The sequence below is a fragment of the Mycothermus thermophilus genome (assembly GCF_041956435.1).
Source record: "Mycothermus thermophilus strain CBS 625.91 unplaced genomic scaffold VTJ04scaffold_7, whole genome shotgun sequence".
In the NCBI taxonomy this organism is placed as follows: domain Eukaryota; kingdom Fungi; phylum Ascomycota; class Sordariomycetes; order Sordariales; family Chaetomiaceae; genus Mycothermus; species Mycothermus thermophilus.
Window position 1 is genome coordinate 1,779,357 of NW_027191433.1, and position 13,731 is coordinate 1,793,087.

At 57.9% G+C, this 13,731-nt stretch overlaps 6 protein-coding genes across 6 annotated transcripts; 3 read left to right on the plus strand and 3 right to left on the minus strand.

The window, feature by feature from the left end:
- Nucleotides 1-89: 89 nt before the first annotated feature.
- Nucleotides 90-2,463, plus strand: VTJ04DRAFT_10203 (uncharacterized protein; the record flags this gene model as incomplete). The annotated part of the gene is made up of 4 exons (XM_069357917.1): nt 90-535; nt 597-1,570; nt 1,702-2,288; nt 2,374-2,463. 4 exons carry the CDS (start codon nt 90-92, stop codon nt 2,461-2,463), a joined length of 2,097 nt encoding a protein of 698 aa, XP_069214937.1.
- Nucleotides 2,464-2,652: 189 nt separating this feature from the next.
- VTJ04DRAFT_10204 (uncharacterized protein) lies at nt 2,653-3,269 on the minus strand (the record flags this gene model as incomplete). The annotated part of the gene is made up of 2 exons (XM_069357918.1): nt 2,653-2,826; nt 3,144-3,269. The coding sequence occupies 2 exons, from the start codon at nt 3,267-3,269 to the stop codon at nt 2,653-2,655; spliced, it is 300 nt and encodes a 99-aa protein (XP_069214938.1).
- A 26-nt stretch (nt 3,270-3,295) lies between these two features.
- Nucleotides 3,296-4,297, minus strand: VTJ04DRAFT_10205 (uncharacterized protein; the record flags this gene model as incomplete). Its single annotated transcript, XM_069357919.1, has 1 exon — nt 3,296-4,297. The coding sequence occupies one exon, from the start codon at nt 4,295-4,297 to the stop codon at nt 3,296-3,298; it is 1,002 nt and encodes a 333-aa protein (XP_069214939.1).
- Nucleotides 4,298-6,049: 1,752 nt separating this feature from the next.
- Nucleotides 6,050-8,504, minus strand: VTJ04DRAFT_10206 (uncharacterized protein; the record flags this gene model as incomplete). Its single annotated transcript, XM_069357920.1, has 5 exons — nt 6,050-6,978; nt 7,030-7,822; nt 7,882-8,166; nt 8,217-8,349; nt 8,428-8,504. The coding sequence occupies 5 exons, from the start codon at nt 8,502-8,504 to the stop codon at nt 6,050-6,052; spliced, it is 2,217 nt and encodes a 738-aa protein (XP_069214940.1).
- Nucleotides 8,505-9,115: 611 nt separating this feature from the next.
- Nucleotides 9,116-9,585, plus strand: VTJ04DRAFT_10207 (uncharacterized protein; the record flags this gene model as incomplete). Its single annotated transcript, XM_069357921.1, has 2 exons — nt 9,116-9,295; nt 9,361-9,585. The coding sequence occupies 2 exons, from the start codon at nt 9,116-9,118 to the stop codon at nt 9,583-9,585; spliced, it is 405 nt and encodes a 134-aa protein (XP_069214941.1).
- Nucleotides 9,586-9,689: 104 nt separating this feature from the next.
- On the plus strand, nt 9,690-12,961 carry VTJ04DRAFT_10208 (uncharacterized protein; the record flags this gene model as incomplete). The annotated part of the gene is made up of 2 exons (XM_069357922.1): nt 9,690-11,807; nt 11,861-12,961. The coding sequence occupies 2 exons, from the start codon at nt 9,690-9,692 to the stop codon at nt 12,959-12,961; spliced, it is 3,219 nt and encodes a 1,072-aa protein (XP_069214942.1).
- Nucleotides 12,962-13,731: the final 770 nt, after the last annotated feature.

A 13,731-nucleotide genomic window follows, 5' to 3' on the forward strand; every position in this document is an offset into this window, starting at 1 on the left:
CTGTCATCAGAATAAATTGCCCTTCTTCCAACTTCAATTGACACCCATGGTAGACTACAACAACACCATCCAAACCACCAGACCTCAAAATGTCCGACGAATACAAAACAGGCCCAATTCCCATGCGAAAGGTGCACAAACCACCTTTCACCATCGAAGCTCCCGGCTACGAGCCCGTCGAGGGGGAAACCATTCCCCGTCGCCACCCCAAGGCCGTCAACGGCCTGGTCGAGCGCCCCGCCTCAGACGTCACCACCGTTTTCGACCTGCTCCGCCGCAGCGCAAAGCTCTACGCCCAGGAGCCCGCCATTGGCAGCCGCAAGCTGCTGCACACCCACAAGGAGACCAAGAAGGTGTCCAAGGTGGTGGATGGCCGGACCGTCGAGACGGAGAAGGAATGGACCTACTATGAGCTGTCGGACTATTCGTACCGCACGTACCAGGAGTATCTTACCCAGGTGTTGCAGGTCGGGGCGGGGCTGCGGAAGCTGGGGTTGGAGCCCAAGAATAAGGTGTATCTCTTTGCAACGACGAGGTGTGTCAATATCCCTTGACTTAATATCTATTCTCCCCCCTACTAACCACCTGGTATCCAGCCCCCAATGGCTCTCTATCGCCCACGCCTGCGCCTCCCAATCCATGACCATCGTCACGGCCTACGACACGCTCGGCGAGTCGGGCGTGGAGCATTCCCTCCTGCAAAGCGAGCCCGAGGCCGTCTTTGTCGACCCGCACCTGTTCAAGACCGTGACCGGGCCCCTGGCCAAATCTACCTCGGTCAAATATGTCATCTACAATGACGACACTCACCTCCCCGTCCCGGACTCCCAGATCGAACAGTTCCGCCAAACCCACCAAAACCTCACAGTCCTCTCCTTCGAGGAACTGCTTGCCCTGGGCCAAGAAACCCCAACGGTCCCGGTCCAACCCGCCCCTGAAGACGTCTACTGCATCATGTACACCTCGGGCAGCACAGGTGCGCCCAAGGGCGTGCCCGTCACTCACGCGGCGTTTGTGTCCGCCGTGGCGGGGTTGCACGCGGTCGTGGAAGAAGCCGTCTCGCACCGCGAGTACGTCCTCGCCTACCTCCCCTTAGCACACATCTTTGAGCTGGTGCTGGAAAACCTCGTCATCTTCGTCGGCGCGACGCTCGGCTACGGAAACCCGCGCACGCTCTCCGACGTCAGCATGCGCAACTGCCACGGGGACATGCGCGCGTTCAAGCCGACCGTGATGGTGGGCGTGCCGCAGATCTGGGAGACGGTGAAAAAGGGCATCGAGAGCCAGGTCAAGGCCGCGGGGCCCGTGGCGAGCGCCGTGTTCCGCTCGGCGCTGGCGGTCAAGACGTTTCTGATCAGCTCCGGGCTGCCCGGGGCGGGCTTGTTGGATGCGGCGGTGTTTAATAAGGTCAGGGCCATGACGGGGGGCAGGTTGAGGTTTATTGTCAATGGCGCGTCGGGGATTTCGGCGCCCACGCTGCGGTTTTTGTCCATGGTCGTCGCGCCCATGTTGAGCGGGTATGGACTGACCGAGACGTGCGGGAATGGAGCGTTGGGGTGTCCGTTAGAATGTAAGTTCTTTCTTTGCTCGGCATCTCTTCCTACCGACCATCACCGCCATCACCGGCAGGCAGACACATACACACACATACGGTACCTATTATGTATGCATGTACTGTACATTACTAACCCACCACCCCAGGGACCCCCGGCAGCGCCATCGGCCCCATCCCCCCTTCCGTCGAGGTCAAACTCCTCTCCCACCCCGACCTGGGCTACCTGACCACCACCAACCCTCCGCAAGGCGAGATCCTCATCCGCGGCCCGCCCGTCATCACCTCGTACTTCGAAAACCCCGAAGAGACCGCCCGCGCCTTCACGCCCGACGGCTGGTTCCGCACGGGCGACATCGGCAGCTTCACGCGCGACGGCCACCTCGCCGTCGTCGACCGCCTCAAGAACCTGGTCAAGCTCCAGGGCGGGGAGTACATTGCCCTGGAGAAGCTCGAAGCTATCTACCGCGGCGTGGCGGTCGTGCAGACCATCATGGTGCACGGCGACTCGACGTATCCGCGGCCGATTGCCGTGGTGGTGCCGCACGAGAAGGCGCTGGCGAAGCTGGCCGAGGAGAACGGGTTCGCGCTGCCCGAGCGGAACGCCCACCGCGACGCGAAGGTGAGGAGCGCGGTGCTGAAGGAGCTGCAGGCCGCGGCGAAGAGGGAGAGGTTGAGCCCGTTGGAGACGGTGGTGGGGGTGGTGTTGGTGGAGGGGGAGTGGACGCCGGCGAATGTGAGTTTGGTTTTCTGGCCTAACCTTAACCTCTCAACCCTAACTCTCGTATCAAACTCGACGACTGACAATGATGGTAACACAGGGTCTTGTAACCGCCACGCAAAAGATCAACCGCAAAGCCGTCCGCGAAAAGTACGCCAAAGAAATCAAGGACTGCTTGAACGGGAAGTAAGTCTTGTTCTGTCGGGCAAACCACAAAAAAACAAATTGCTTCGTCTTCTGCTGCTACTGCTGCTGCTGCTGCTGCTGCTCGAACTGGGCTGGCCTGGGCTGGCTGAGAAGACTTACACTCACTCAGTCCGGTGCGCGCGCGGCTCTGATGAGGCCTGAGGATAGGCGAGCCGGTCAGCCTTGACGGTTGTCACGCAGCGGCTCCTCGTTTTGGTTGGAGGTTCCTCATTTGGGTTGGAGGACGGTTGGCTGTGGTTGATGGGTGGGTTTTAGAGTTGAGGACCTTCGGCAGTTGGTGGGAATGGGAGTGGGAATGAGAGATGTGTCGGCCTTTCTTTGTATGTGGTTTTATTTCTTTGGAGGCCTAGGAATGTTGTAACCACATGGTATTTAATAACTATTGCATTGTCGGCATTGGGGATGAGAGTCGGTATGATATGTTTCGATGCTATACAATGTGTGTACTTCGAGATATATGGGAGCTCAGGTGAGAAGGAATCTCGAGGGCCTGGCGATGGTATATCTGGTAGTGGCGGTTGGGTCTGGACGTAGCTCGACTTTTCCAATTACCTCTATCTGGTGTATAATCACTCTACCTGCTCGAGTATATTTTGCCTTCTTCGTCTCCTCATTGATGGTCGACAGCAATGATGTTTCCACCAAAAACCGTCACCTCATCACACTCAAACTAGGCCCTTGCTCCAAGATAACATACCCAACCTTCTCCGTCCCATTCTTTATCCACCACGCCCTCCTCATACGTTCTCGTTCACCAGACTGTCCCAATACATGCGTATATACATCCATTTCCCCATCCCAACGTCTCTCCCCCTTTACGCCTTCTCCTTTTCCTCTTCCTCCTCATCAACCCCCCACTCTTCCACCAACCTCTTCCCCACCAACCCCCTCAACTCCATCTGCTCCGTCTCCGTCAACCCGGCCGCGCTGCCCCTCCTTCTCCTCCAACTCTCCCTTGTCTCAACCAACCTCGCCTCCTCATCCTCCTGCTCCTCCTCCTTCCCATCACCACCACCTTGACGAAGAAACTCATACATCCTCCACTCACAATTCCCCCACCCCGTGCCCCTGCTCACATCCACGCCGTCAAAATCCCCCGTCAAGAAATGCAAAAACCCGCCGTGCGTGACCGCCACGATGTGCACATCCCGGCCTTGTCCCGGGTTCGCAGCGGCCAAATACTCCTGCCCGAGCCGGCGGAGGAACTGCCGCGCCTTTTGCGCGCGGGCTTCGAGCTTCGCGACCGTCGGGCAGAAGGGCGAGGAGCGCGAGGATTTGTCGGTCCATTCGGCGCCCGGGCCGTAGGTGGATAGGAGGTGGAAGTCGACCAAGTGGGGAGGGAAGGAGGTGGTGAGCGCGGGGAGGGGACTGCCGATGTCGCAGGGGAGAGGGGAGATTTCTTGGATTTCGGGGAGGGCGAGGACCGGGGGTTTGGGGGGGTGTTTTGGCTCGTTTCCTTCTTCCACTTGGTTGCCGGGCTGGGCTGTCGTTGTCGTTGCTGTTGCTGTTGCCGTTGTCGTTGTAGACGCACCGCCCGTCCCATCACCAGTAGTCCCGTCCCCGTCTCCTCGGCGAAACTCGGCCTCAGCATACTTCGGGTCGCCAAACGCGAGCAAACAAGTCCGCAACGTCCTCCGCATAGGGCTCGCGACAAGGTGCGTGACGACGTCGTGGTACGGGAAGGATTCCCGCAACTGCCGGCATTGGTCCACGCCCAGCGGTGTCAGCTCCGGGTCCGGGAGGGTGTGGTTGGACGGGTGCAGGTTGTGGTAGCCTTGGGCGTGGCGGACGAGGTGGATGTAGATTTTTGGTGACATTTTGGTTGGGTTGGGTTGTTCTTGACCTCAACGATGGAAAGGTGGGAAGGTCTTGGACCCAGGTCCAGGTGTAGATGAGAGTGTGTCGTCGGAACTGTCAGGGGGTAGTGGTCTCCCGCTATTATGGATCAGGTAGATACCGGTAGATGGGTACCTAGATGCCAGCCGTGATAGTACCTAACAACCGATGGTGAAGTCTGATGCAACCAGGAAGTACCTCAGGTAGGTAAGTATATCAACTTCTCAATCCTCTCCTGAACGAGCGTCTTGAACAAGGAATGCTGATCGAACCGCAAGTAAGCCTGACCGACCCTGCGCTGTTAACTCAACAAAATACAGAAATAAAGAGTCATCCAGAACCGCGTACCTGTCGTCCCAGCACATACCTTATATCCAGTATTTTTAGTCCAACAAAATAGAGTGGATCGTCGATGTCGTGACTCACTCACGTCACCCAAGCTCCAGCTTCGGCTCCGGCCGCCGGACCGGAAATGCCTTGTTTTAGGTAGGGGCCCGCCGAAGGATCCCCGCCGGAAAGGTGGGGAGCCAAGCCCCGTACCGGCGAGTTCCAAGGTTGCGGCAACGGGGGGCCACCCGGTCGGCTTCTATTGGTGTGCTGTCTTGGCTTGCCGGGGACTGTTATGTTTGGAAAGCCGTAATGCAACTGGCAGCGCTGCGGTTGAAGCTACCTGTTCAAGATCCACATGGATGGGCTAAGGAGACTGCGGATATGATCGATGGCCTTCACCACCTACATACATCCATAGGATTAAAGCGAGACAGTGGTTGAACACCAGCCGCCACCCACAGACACAAACATGCCCGGTCTTATACAGGTAGGTAGGTAGGTAGGTATTATATTGTGGCCCGCCCCCTTGCGAGAGTGAAGCCCTCTTGCGTCTTTCCTCGTTTCTATATCCTTGATATAGCTAAGTGGACTTGATTCTTCTGATCCAGCCAGCCGGATGCTTGGTTGATATTCCGTTTCTCTCATCAGCATCACCATGGCGATAGGTTGAGAAGCCAGCGTCGCAGACGGAATGTTCAGTCTGAGACTCAGTCATACGTAAGGTAGGTAAGCAAGAAAGGAATGTCGGACTGGAGAGGGGCAAGGAACAAAAGCAAAAACAAAGCTGGGGAGGAAAGAGGTAAAAAAAAACTTCAAAAAGCTCACCGCCCAACCCTACTCCCGCGCCGGTCGAGTAGAGGTGGAAATGGCTACGAAAAACCCCGGTCGTTTTTGCTGCCGACACGACTGGGGGTCGAACCCAGCACGTTTTCGATTTACGACGTGGGCGTGCCTGGCGAATCTAGGTGCCTCCTCTCAATACCGCTCGACCACACTCGGGTTTGTGTGGCCATTGAGAGGGGGCGGTTGGAGAGCATGGCCAGCACCGGGACTTATATTCCCCGTCCCCGGAAGGGATGGGATGTCGAGCAGGTGACTGACCGGATTGACGCCTGTCAGGCGCTTCTTCCTTCAGCTACCCGGTAGGTATCTGGACCATCCTCGTGGTGGACATACCGAGCATCTGAGGAACATGGTTCAACATCGCTCAAAGATCATCTTCCATAAAAACCAAGGGGACTACCTAACCTAACCCAGTTATGGCCTATGAACCAAAACGACACAGAACCCTCCCCAAAACTCCCTGTACACAAGTACCTAGGCACATACACTCCTACACTCACCCCTCTCTAATTCTACGGGTCCCCATCCAAGAAACCTCCCCTTTCCCAATCATCCCACTCTCAAAGCTCAATCAAGCTCTCCTCCACAACCGGCTGTTTCACCGCCGTTGCCGGCGCGTGCTGCGGCGCCGACGGGAACGCCTCCGGTGACGTGTAGCCCGCATAGGCGTTACTGTTCTGCTGCTGCTGCTGTTGTTGCGGTTGCTGCTGCGGCTGCCAAACGGGTGGGACCGGCACCTGCGATGCAGCCGGGTGCGCCCAGTAAGGCTGGGAAGCTTGCTGCGGCGTGGGTTGCGCCTGGGCCTGTTGCTGAGATGGCTGGGCCGGGACCGATGCTGGAGTTTGTGGCAGGGAAGGCTGATAAGTCCCTTGAAGGGGTTGTGAAAGGTTGGGATACGGCGACACGGCAGGATCGGGTGGTGACGTTGGTTGCTGTTGTGGTAGCGGCGCTGACGGCTGTTGTTGCTGCGGGTTGAGGTAGTAGGATGCAGCCGGGTCGGAAGTCGGGGCGGTGCCCACAGCGTCCGGCGCCGACGGCTGAGAAGGCACTGGTGCAGACTGCGGCGGTTCGCTGGACGGATAGCCAGGCTGCTGCCCGTACTGTGGTGCAGGGGTTGGAGGAGCATAGGCGCCCGTGTGCTGGGGCACCTGCACTGGAGGGTACTGGCTGTTCGGAGGAAGGACCGACGCTCTCCTGTCGTAGCCCGCGTATGGCTGCTGCACTGGCTGCGCGTACGGCTGCGCCGGAGTAGCAATGTAGTCGACCTGCGGCGGCTCGTTGGTGTAGAAACTCTCTGCAGGGCCGGCAATGCTCGGAGCGCTCGGCTGAAGATTCGAGTACGGACCCGCGGGCGCTGCCTGCCTCGGTGGCGGAAGGTTGTAGCCTCCGATGCTGTGTTGGCTGTACGCCTTAGACAACCGTTCCTCCAGCATGCGGTCGTAATACCGGACAACCGTAGACAGTTTCGCGTGGAGATCGAGCAAGGTGTCTGTAGCTAGTTAGCACGTCACTTTGGGTTGTTCAGCATAGGCCAACGTACCATGCTTGCTCATGGTCTCTCCGTAGGTCCGTGCCAACTTCGGCCGTAGGGCGCTGATGCTGTCGTAGAGTTCTTGGATCTGAGGCTCGCGCAATATTGTGCCTGGTGGTTGGGTCTGAAGACGGTCGACCAGAGTCGCAAACAGGTTGATGTTCTCGGCCTCGACAGGCGTAAGCTCGTATTCGTTCTTGGGAAGCGTGACAGGCGCAGTCGATGACGCGGGCATCGATGCCTGCTCTTTCAGCGCAGCAGCGTGCTTCTTCTTTTGCTCCTCCATGTCGGCCAACGAGGCGGCGATAGCGGCCTTGAGATCTTCGTCTTCTTCCTCGGCGATGTTGGCGGCGCTGTTCCCGTTGGTCGTCGCAGTGGTGGTCTGCGCAGGTTTGCTGGCGGCCGGCGCGGCGTACTGGCGGGAATTGTTCTTGACATCCTCGAGACTCATGGCCAGGGCCTTCTTCAGGTCCTCGTCGAATGGATCATCCACAGTCCGAGCAGGGCGCGGCTGCATCGAGGAGCGCGGCTTGTTGGACTGAGATGACTGGCTATGAGCGCGGTCGTGGCCTCCACTACCTCCACTGCCTCCACCGCCGGAGCGCTTCTCGGTGAGCTTTTGATAACACCCATCACAGACACGCTCGGGCTGGAAGAGGCCGAGGTGGGGCAATGGGAGGGACTTGCTCGAGCACTGTTGGTCGAAGCAGTTTCCGCAGTTGCGGCAATGGTGTTTCCTGTTGAAGGTTGTGAACGCGGTCCGGCAGCGCATGCAGACGTCGGAGTCGACCCATTCAGGGGGCTGGCTAGCGTCAGCGGCTGGGCTTGGTCTAGGGAATGACGAGCAAAGGCACGACATACCGCACTGCTATCGAGCATGCTGCTGGCGACGGTGACGCGAGGAGGAAACTTGAAACCTTCCCTCTGTAGCGTCTGGTATACCTGAACAATGTACCCTAGTTCGTAACGGCCTTCGGCGGCGGTGGCCCAGGACTGGATGAGCTCGAGGATCTTGTCGCGCACTTCGGCGTTGATGGCGTTGGGCGGCGGGGCCTTGAGGAGGGACACAAGGGTTTCCATGAACTCTCTGGAGGCGATCTCGACGAGGAAGTGGTTGCCGCCATTTTTGACGCAGGTATCGGTGAGCTGGAAGGTCAGCAGGTGTTTGACCGGGGACGGCGACAGACGCGGCTTACATTGAGGGCGCTCAGCTGAGTGTTGGGGTTGGTATGGTTGATGCGCTTCTTCAAGGAGCGCATGGCCTCCTTTGGGGGGACCTTCTTGGAGCGGATGACATCTGAGATCTCGAGATTGAGAGAGATATCTTCCCTGTGGAGGGGCGCATGGCGGTTAGTCCAGGGCGCCGACGAGGCTGGGGAAGAATATGAGGATATTGGGAGGGCATACAAGCTGCTGCTGGTGGCCTTCTCGATCTGCTGATCCAGAGCCGCATTGGCTCCGGAACCCCACCACCCGAATGCCATGGCTACGGGTGCTGTAGAGAAGAATGTAGAGAGTTGATGTCGCAGAGAGAAGTTCGGCGGCGGGGCTGTCGGGAGGCTGGATAGCGCAATGCGAGGGTGGGTGGAAAGCGACAACGATAGCTAACTCGGATACCTAGTTCGCCTGTAGGGAGTGTCGGCCAATATCTAACGCAGTCCGTGTATGCAAGTCGGGATTTGGACCGTCAACGGAGATGTGGATGGAAGACGAGGTATCCAGATGGTTGTCCGCGGCTGGAGATGGACGGTCCGGGATGGTTGGAGGATGAGTGATGTCGAGATGATGCAGCTGCCTCGCCAGTGGTTACGTATGATGGACCGCCTAACACCAATGGCGCTGGCTTGGCTGAGGCTTGGACGGCAGCTCCGACCGCCCAGCACGGGCACCGCGGGCACCCAAATCAGCCCCGCGCATCAGCGGGTTGATGTAATGGACGTATTGTGACGTATTGGACGGCGGATGAGGTAATCCAGGGCCGGGGACAGATGGTCTTTGCACCACCACACCAGTTGCATAAATGTCTCAAGAAAATTAGAAGAGCATTAAGAGTTATGATATATCAAATGGATGAGCTCTCACAATTCTCCGCGCAATGGCTGATGCATGGGTTCTCTCTATCAAATATGCTCTTTCATCAACAGGAGCACGTGGGAATGTAACGGCGTACGATACGTACGGCAGGCTGGGACGCTGGTCGCCACTGCAGGTCGCTGCGGCAAGCCAAACCAAACCCGGCACACCCCACATGCTCGGCGGCCTGGATGTCATCCATGTCATCCTGGCCATGGCCATGAACACCCGCATCGCCATCACGAACTCGCAAACGACGACTTGAAGGTTTTGACCGTTCCTCCCTCGGCACTGCTTAGCTTCCCCATTCTGGCCATCCACCTCATCCACTCGCACATCTCCTCCAACTTGATCCAAGGTCGCCAGCGCCACTCCTCCTCAACTCCCACTTGCTTGTCTTGTCGTCCGAGGCTCCCAGACAAAGTCTCATCTCATCTTCCCCCCAGCGGCTCCCAGCAAATTCCCGTTCGTCACGACTCATCCAACGCCTGACCCTCGAATAGCACTATACCACCGACTATTCGTCCACCCCAAACAATGACGTGACCCTCCCATCCCATCTCCTCTACGAGCCATCTCCTTGCCTCTCCCCCGCAATGCCGGGACCCGCGACTATGGCCGACACCTCCGGGGGTGCAGGTTCCGGAGGTCGGCCTTCGAGTTCCGGTCCCGGGAAACGCATCCTGCCCCACATCGACGACATCACATCCGTCACCGTCGATATCGACATGTATACCCCCATAGAAACCGCCGTCATTAAGGCAGAGGCCGCCCTCAGACAGGCCGAGTCGTCCCGGTCCTTTGGCCGCCCTGACCATGCCCTGGCCGAATACCTGAAAGGGAGCGAGATTGTCCTCGACATCATCCCCAAGAACAAGGGCTGGGTCTCGTTGCAGCGAGACACCAAGTCCCTTGCCCAGCGCTACAACCTCCTCCTCCGCCGCCTGAGGGACATGCACCCCGAGTTCGAGGCTATCAAGGAGCAGATCAAAGCCGACAACGCGAGGACTGGCGTCAAGCCAAAGTCCGCGGAAAAGGGACCAGCGAAACCACCATTGGGCTCCAATCCGAACGGCACCAAAAAGGGCGAGAACGGCGTGCCAGGTCACAAGCACTCGCACTCGCTCGGGGGCAAGCCTGCTGTCCATCCCAAGCCTGCCAACCTCCAGGGCAAGTCTCTGGTGTCCAACGCCGACGCGAACGACCTTCTGGCGCGCTTCTCGAGGCTACGAACCACCACGCAACAGCAGCAACAACAACAGTCAGCGTCCAAACCCATACCGGACCTGCTATCCGATCTCCTACCGAACCCATCTCCGTCAACTACGGCTTTAAGCACTCCGATTCCCGGGACCCAGATGCCCAGGATGCCCGCCGCCATTTACAACCCCCCTCGAGGATCCATATCCAGCGAGGCAGCCGCTCTCCCATCCAGCACACCCCGTTCCATGTTCAGTAGGACGAGCTCGACGGCGTCGCTGAACGGCGGTAGGACCGTCCAACCACCGAGCTACCAGTCGATTCCGGCTCAAAACCCCACGCCTACTACCGTCGCGGCGAAACGCCCCAAACCACCCATCCCCGAGGGCGACACGATATCCGTCGACGACTTGATCCGGCTAATGAAGGTGGGCGCCCGAGATTTCTCCATCCTGCTCATCGACATACGCAGCCGAGAAGAGTTTGACGACGGCCACATCATGTCTCAAGCCACTATTTGCGTGGAGCCTGAGGTGCTATCGCGTCCCAACATCTCGGCCAACGAGCTTGCCGAAGCCATGGTGCTTGCCCCGTCGGCAGAGCAGGTTCTCTTTGAGAAACGCCACGCCTTTGATCTGGTGGTTTTCTACGACCAGTCCTCGGACCGCATCACGGACAAACCACACGACATGGAAGCCAAGGCGGTGTCTGGCTTGTTCTACGCCCTGAGCGATTACGACTTCCCAGGGCCGGGTGTTCGAAAATGCCAGCCCAAGTTGCTCCGAGGCGGCCTGGATGCATGGACAAGAGTTATGGGGCCGTCGAGTCTTCAGTCCTCCTCGACGAGCCCCAGGCAAAAGCACGCGGCCCCGCCAATCGCTCAGGCTTTCATTAAGAACCCGCGTCAGAAATATGTCATGAAACCCATCCAGGATCCGGCAGAGGCAAAACGCTGGGAAGAGACCCTTGCCGACGCTAAGTCCATCGAGCCAGTTCGGTCCACGGACGAATTCCTCCGCCGATTCCCTCCCATCTCCAACACCCGGGAGTCTATGACATCGCCTGTCAACGCCCCCAGGAGCCGGCCGCAAAACTCGTTCCACCAGCGCGTGCTGAGCGAAGAGAGCCTTTATACTTCGCTTCCTCCTCCGCCAGCGCCTCCACCACCGGCCGTACCGCGTAGGAGCTACAGCGGCCTCGCCGAGAGTGACGACAGCGCCGTTGTGGCCAAACGAGCTGGTGCTCAGTTCGGCGGCGAGCCGACACGTCGGTATCGAACCGGCCTTACGAACCCTGGGGTGTGGTGTTTTGCGAACAGCTCCCTCCAGGCCATGTTTGCAGCACCAGGCTTCTCGCGCGAGGTTCGGTCTGGCGCGTGGAGGGAGGTGTACAAAGTGCCCCAGAAGCCGGACGAAAAGATGGAGAACCCCCAGCTCTTGACTCGGTTTCTGGAGAACTTGTTTAATTGGCTCAACCAAGGTTCTCTGGAAGCCATTACTGCCAAGTCCTTTATGGTATGCCACTCGTATCGCCCTTGGAGTTTGTTCCGTTCCTAACCAAGTTGCAGGACTACACGCATTACATCCATGGCAAAGCGATCGATTGCCGGCCAAACAAGTCCCCCAACGACATCTTCGGCGGCCCATGCCAACAGGACGCCCAGGAGTTTTACTCGTTCATCATGGACGTGATTCACGATGAGACCAACACCCGGCGCAACAGGAAGCCGCCCAAGGAGAAGGAGTACACGCCCAAAACCGGCACCATCATCCACAACGCCATGGACTACTGGCGCAACTACTCGGAAGCCAGCGCCTCCATTGTCGACAAGTACTTCCGCGGCCTGGAGGCGTTCGTGTCGCGGTGTCAAAATCCTGAGTGTCGACAAGTAACGCATCTCTTCCAGCCATGCGACGTCTGGATCCTCAACCTGGCCGGCATGGGCGACGTCGTGGACATGTATCGACTTCTCGAGAACCATCAAAAGGAGGAAGTTTTCCCTGATTTGATTTGCGAGACGTGCAAACAGCGAGGCCGCACGCGCATGGCCAAGTTTGCCCGCCTTCCAGATAGGTTGGCGTTTTGCTTCAACCGCTTCCACAACAACGGCGGCGGCAGCTTATTTTCGTCGCCTCGGTCGGGAAAGATACACGCCCGCGTCCGCTTCCCGATCCGCGACCTTGACTTGACCCGCTTCTTTGCCGCTGCTGAATCCGACCCGGCACCGGCGCCAGCACCGCAGCAGCCGTCCCAATCACCACCGCCACTACCACCATTACAATCCACAGACAACCCCTACGCCGCTCTCACCAACAGCAACAGCCACGGCCACGGCGCACCAACCGTGCCCCCGAAACCACCCAAAGCCCCGATTCCCCCGGCCAAAGAACCTCTGCCGATCACAGACCACCATTTTACGGCCCCCTTCATCTATGACTGCTACGCCGTCACGGTGCATGCCGGCCAGGGGATCAACGGCGGGCATTACATTGCCTATGTGCAGGACGACGCCCCCGGGGCGGATCCGGCAGATTGGTGGAAGTGTAATGATAGCGTGGTGACGCGGGTCAAGATGGGAAGCGGAGGGAGCGGGGACGTGGCGGAGGAGGTGTATGGACGGGGGAATAGCGAGGCGTTTATGGTGTTTTATCGGAGGAGGGGGACTTGATGGTCTTTTTTTTCTTTTCTTCTCTGGTCTCGAGAGATACCGATCTTGGTCTGTTTGTTGGCGGGTGTGTTGGGGTAATGATGATGATGATGATGATGATTTGGGGGTTGGTGATTGGGACTGGGCGGCAGATGTGTTGGTTGAGTATACATACGCATATTATCAAGCAGGGAGTTGGGAGTGGTTGTGCCGCATGTTAGAGAGCAGGCAAACAAGCGAGTGAGCGAGTAGGTTTGGGTTTGGGTTGGTTCCCAGTACTGTGTGTTCCTTTCCGACATGTTACTTCTTGTGCATGAATTTTGATGATGATATGATGGGCTGGTTGGCTAGATGGTGAGCTGGGGCATGTTTGTGTTTTTCCTTTGGATGGTTGATATGGGCTGAGGTTTACCTACCTACCTGACCTATCTACCTATCATTAATTGAGTCTGTACGTGATCTCTGTGTATGTGTTTAGTTAGATGTTTATCATAGGACTCGTTCAGCACCAGTATCTCGGCACCGAGTTAATAGTTACAATATTCTCCTCGTCGACCCAGAACAAGCCTGGCAGGATGGATGCAGCGCTTGAGCTTGGGTGTGCCGGATAAAGTATAATTACCAGAGTACATAAGATAGCAAGTGAGACTGCGGTGCGACTCCCAACATGTCAGACGTCATCTGGCGAGTTTGATATTGGGCCTATGTTTGGTGGTTGTAGTGTACAGGCATATGCACCTGTGAGGCGCGCGCCTCGCGGCTGATCTACATACATCAGCGCTCCATCCGAT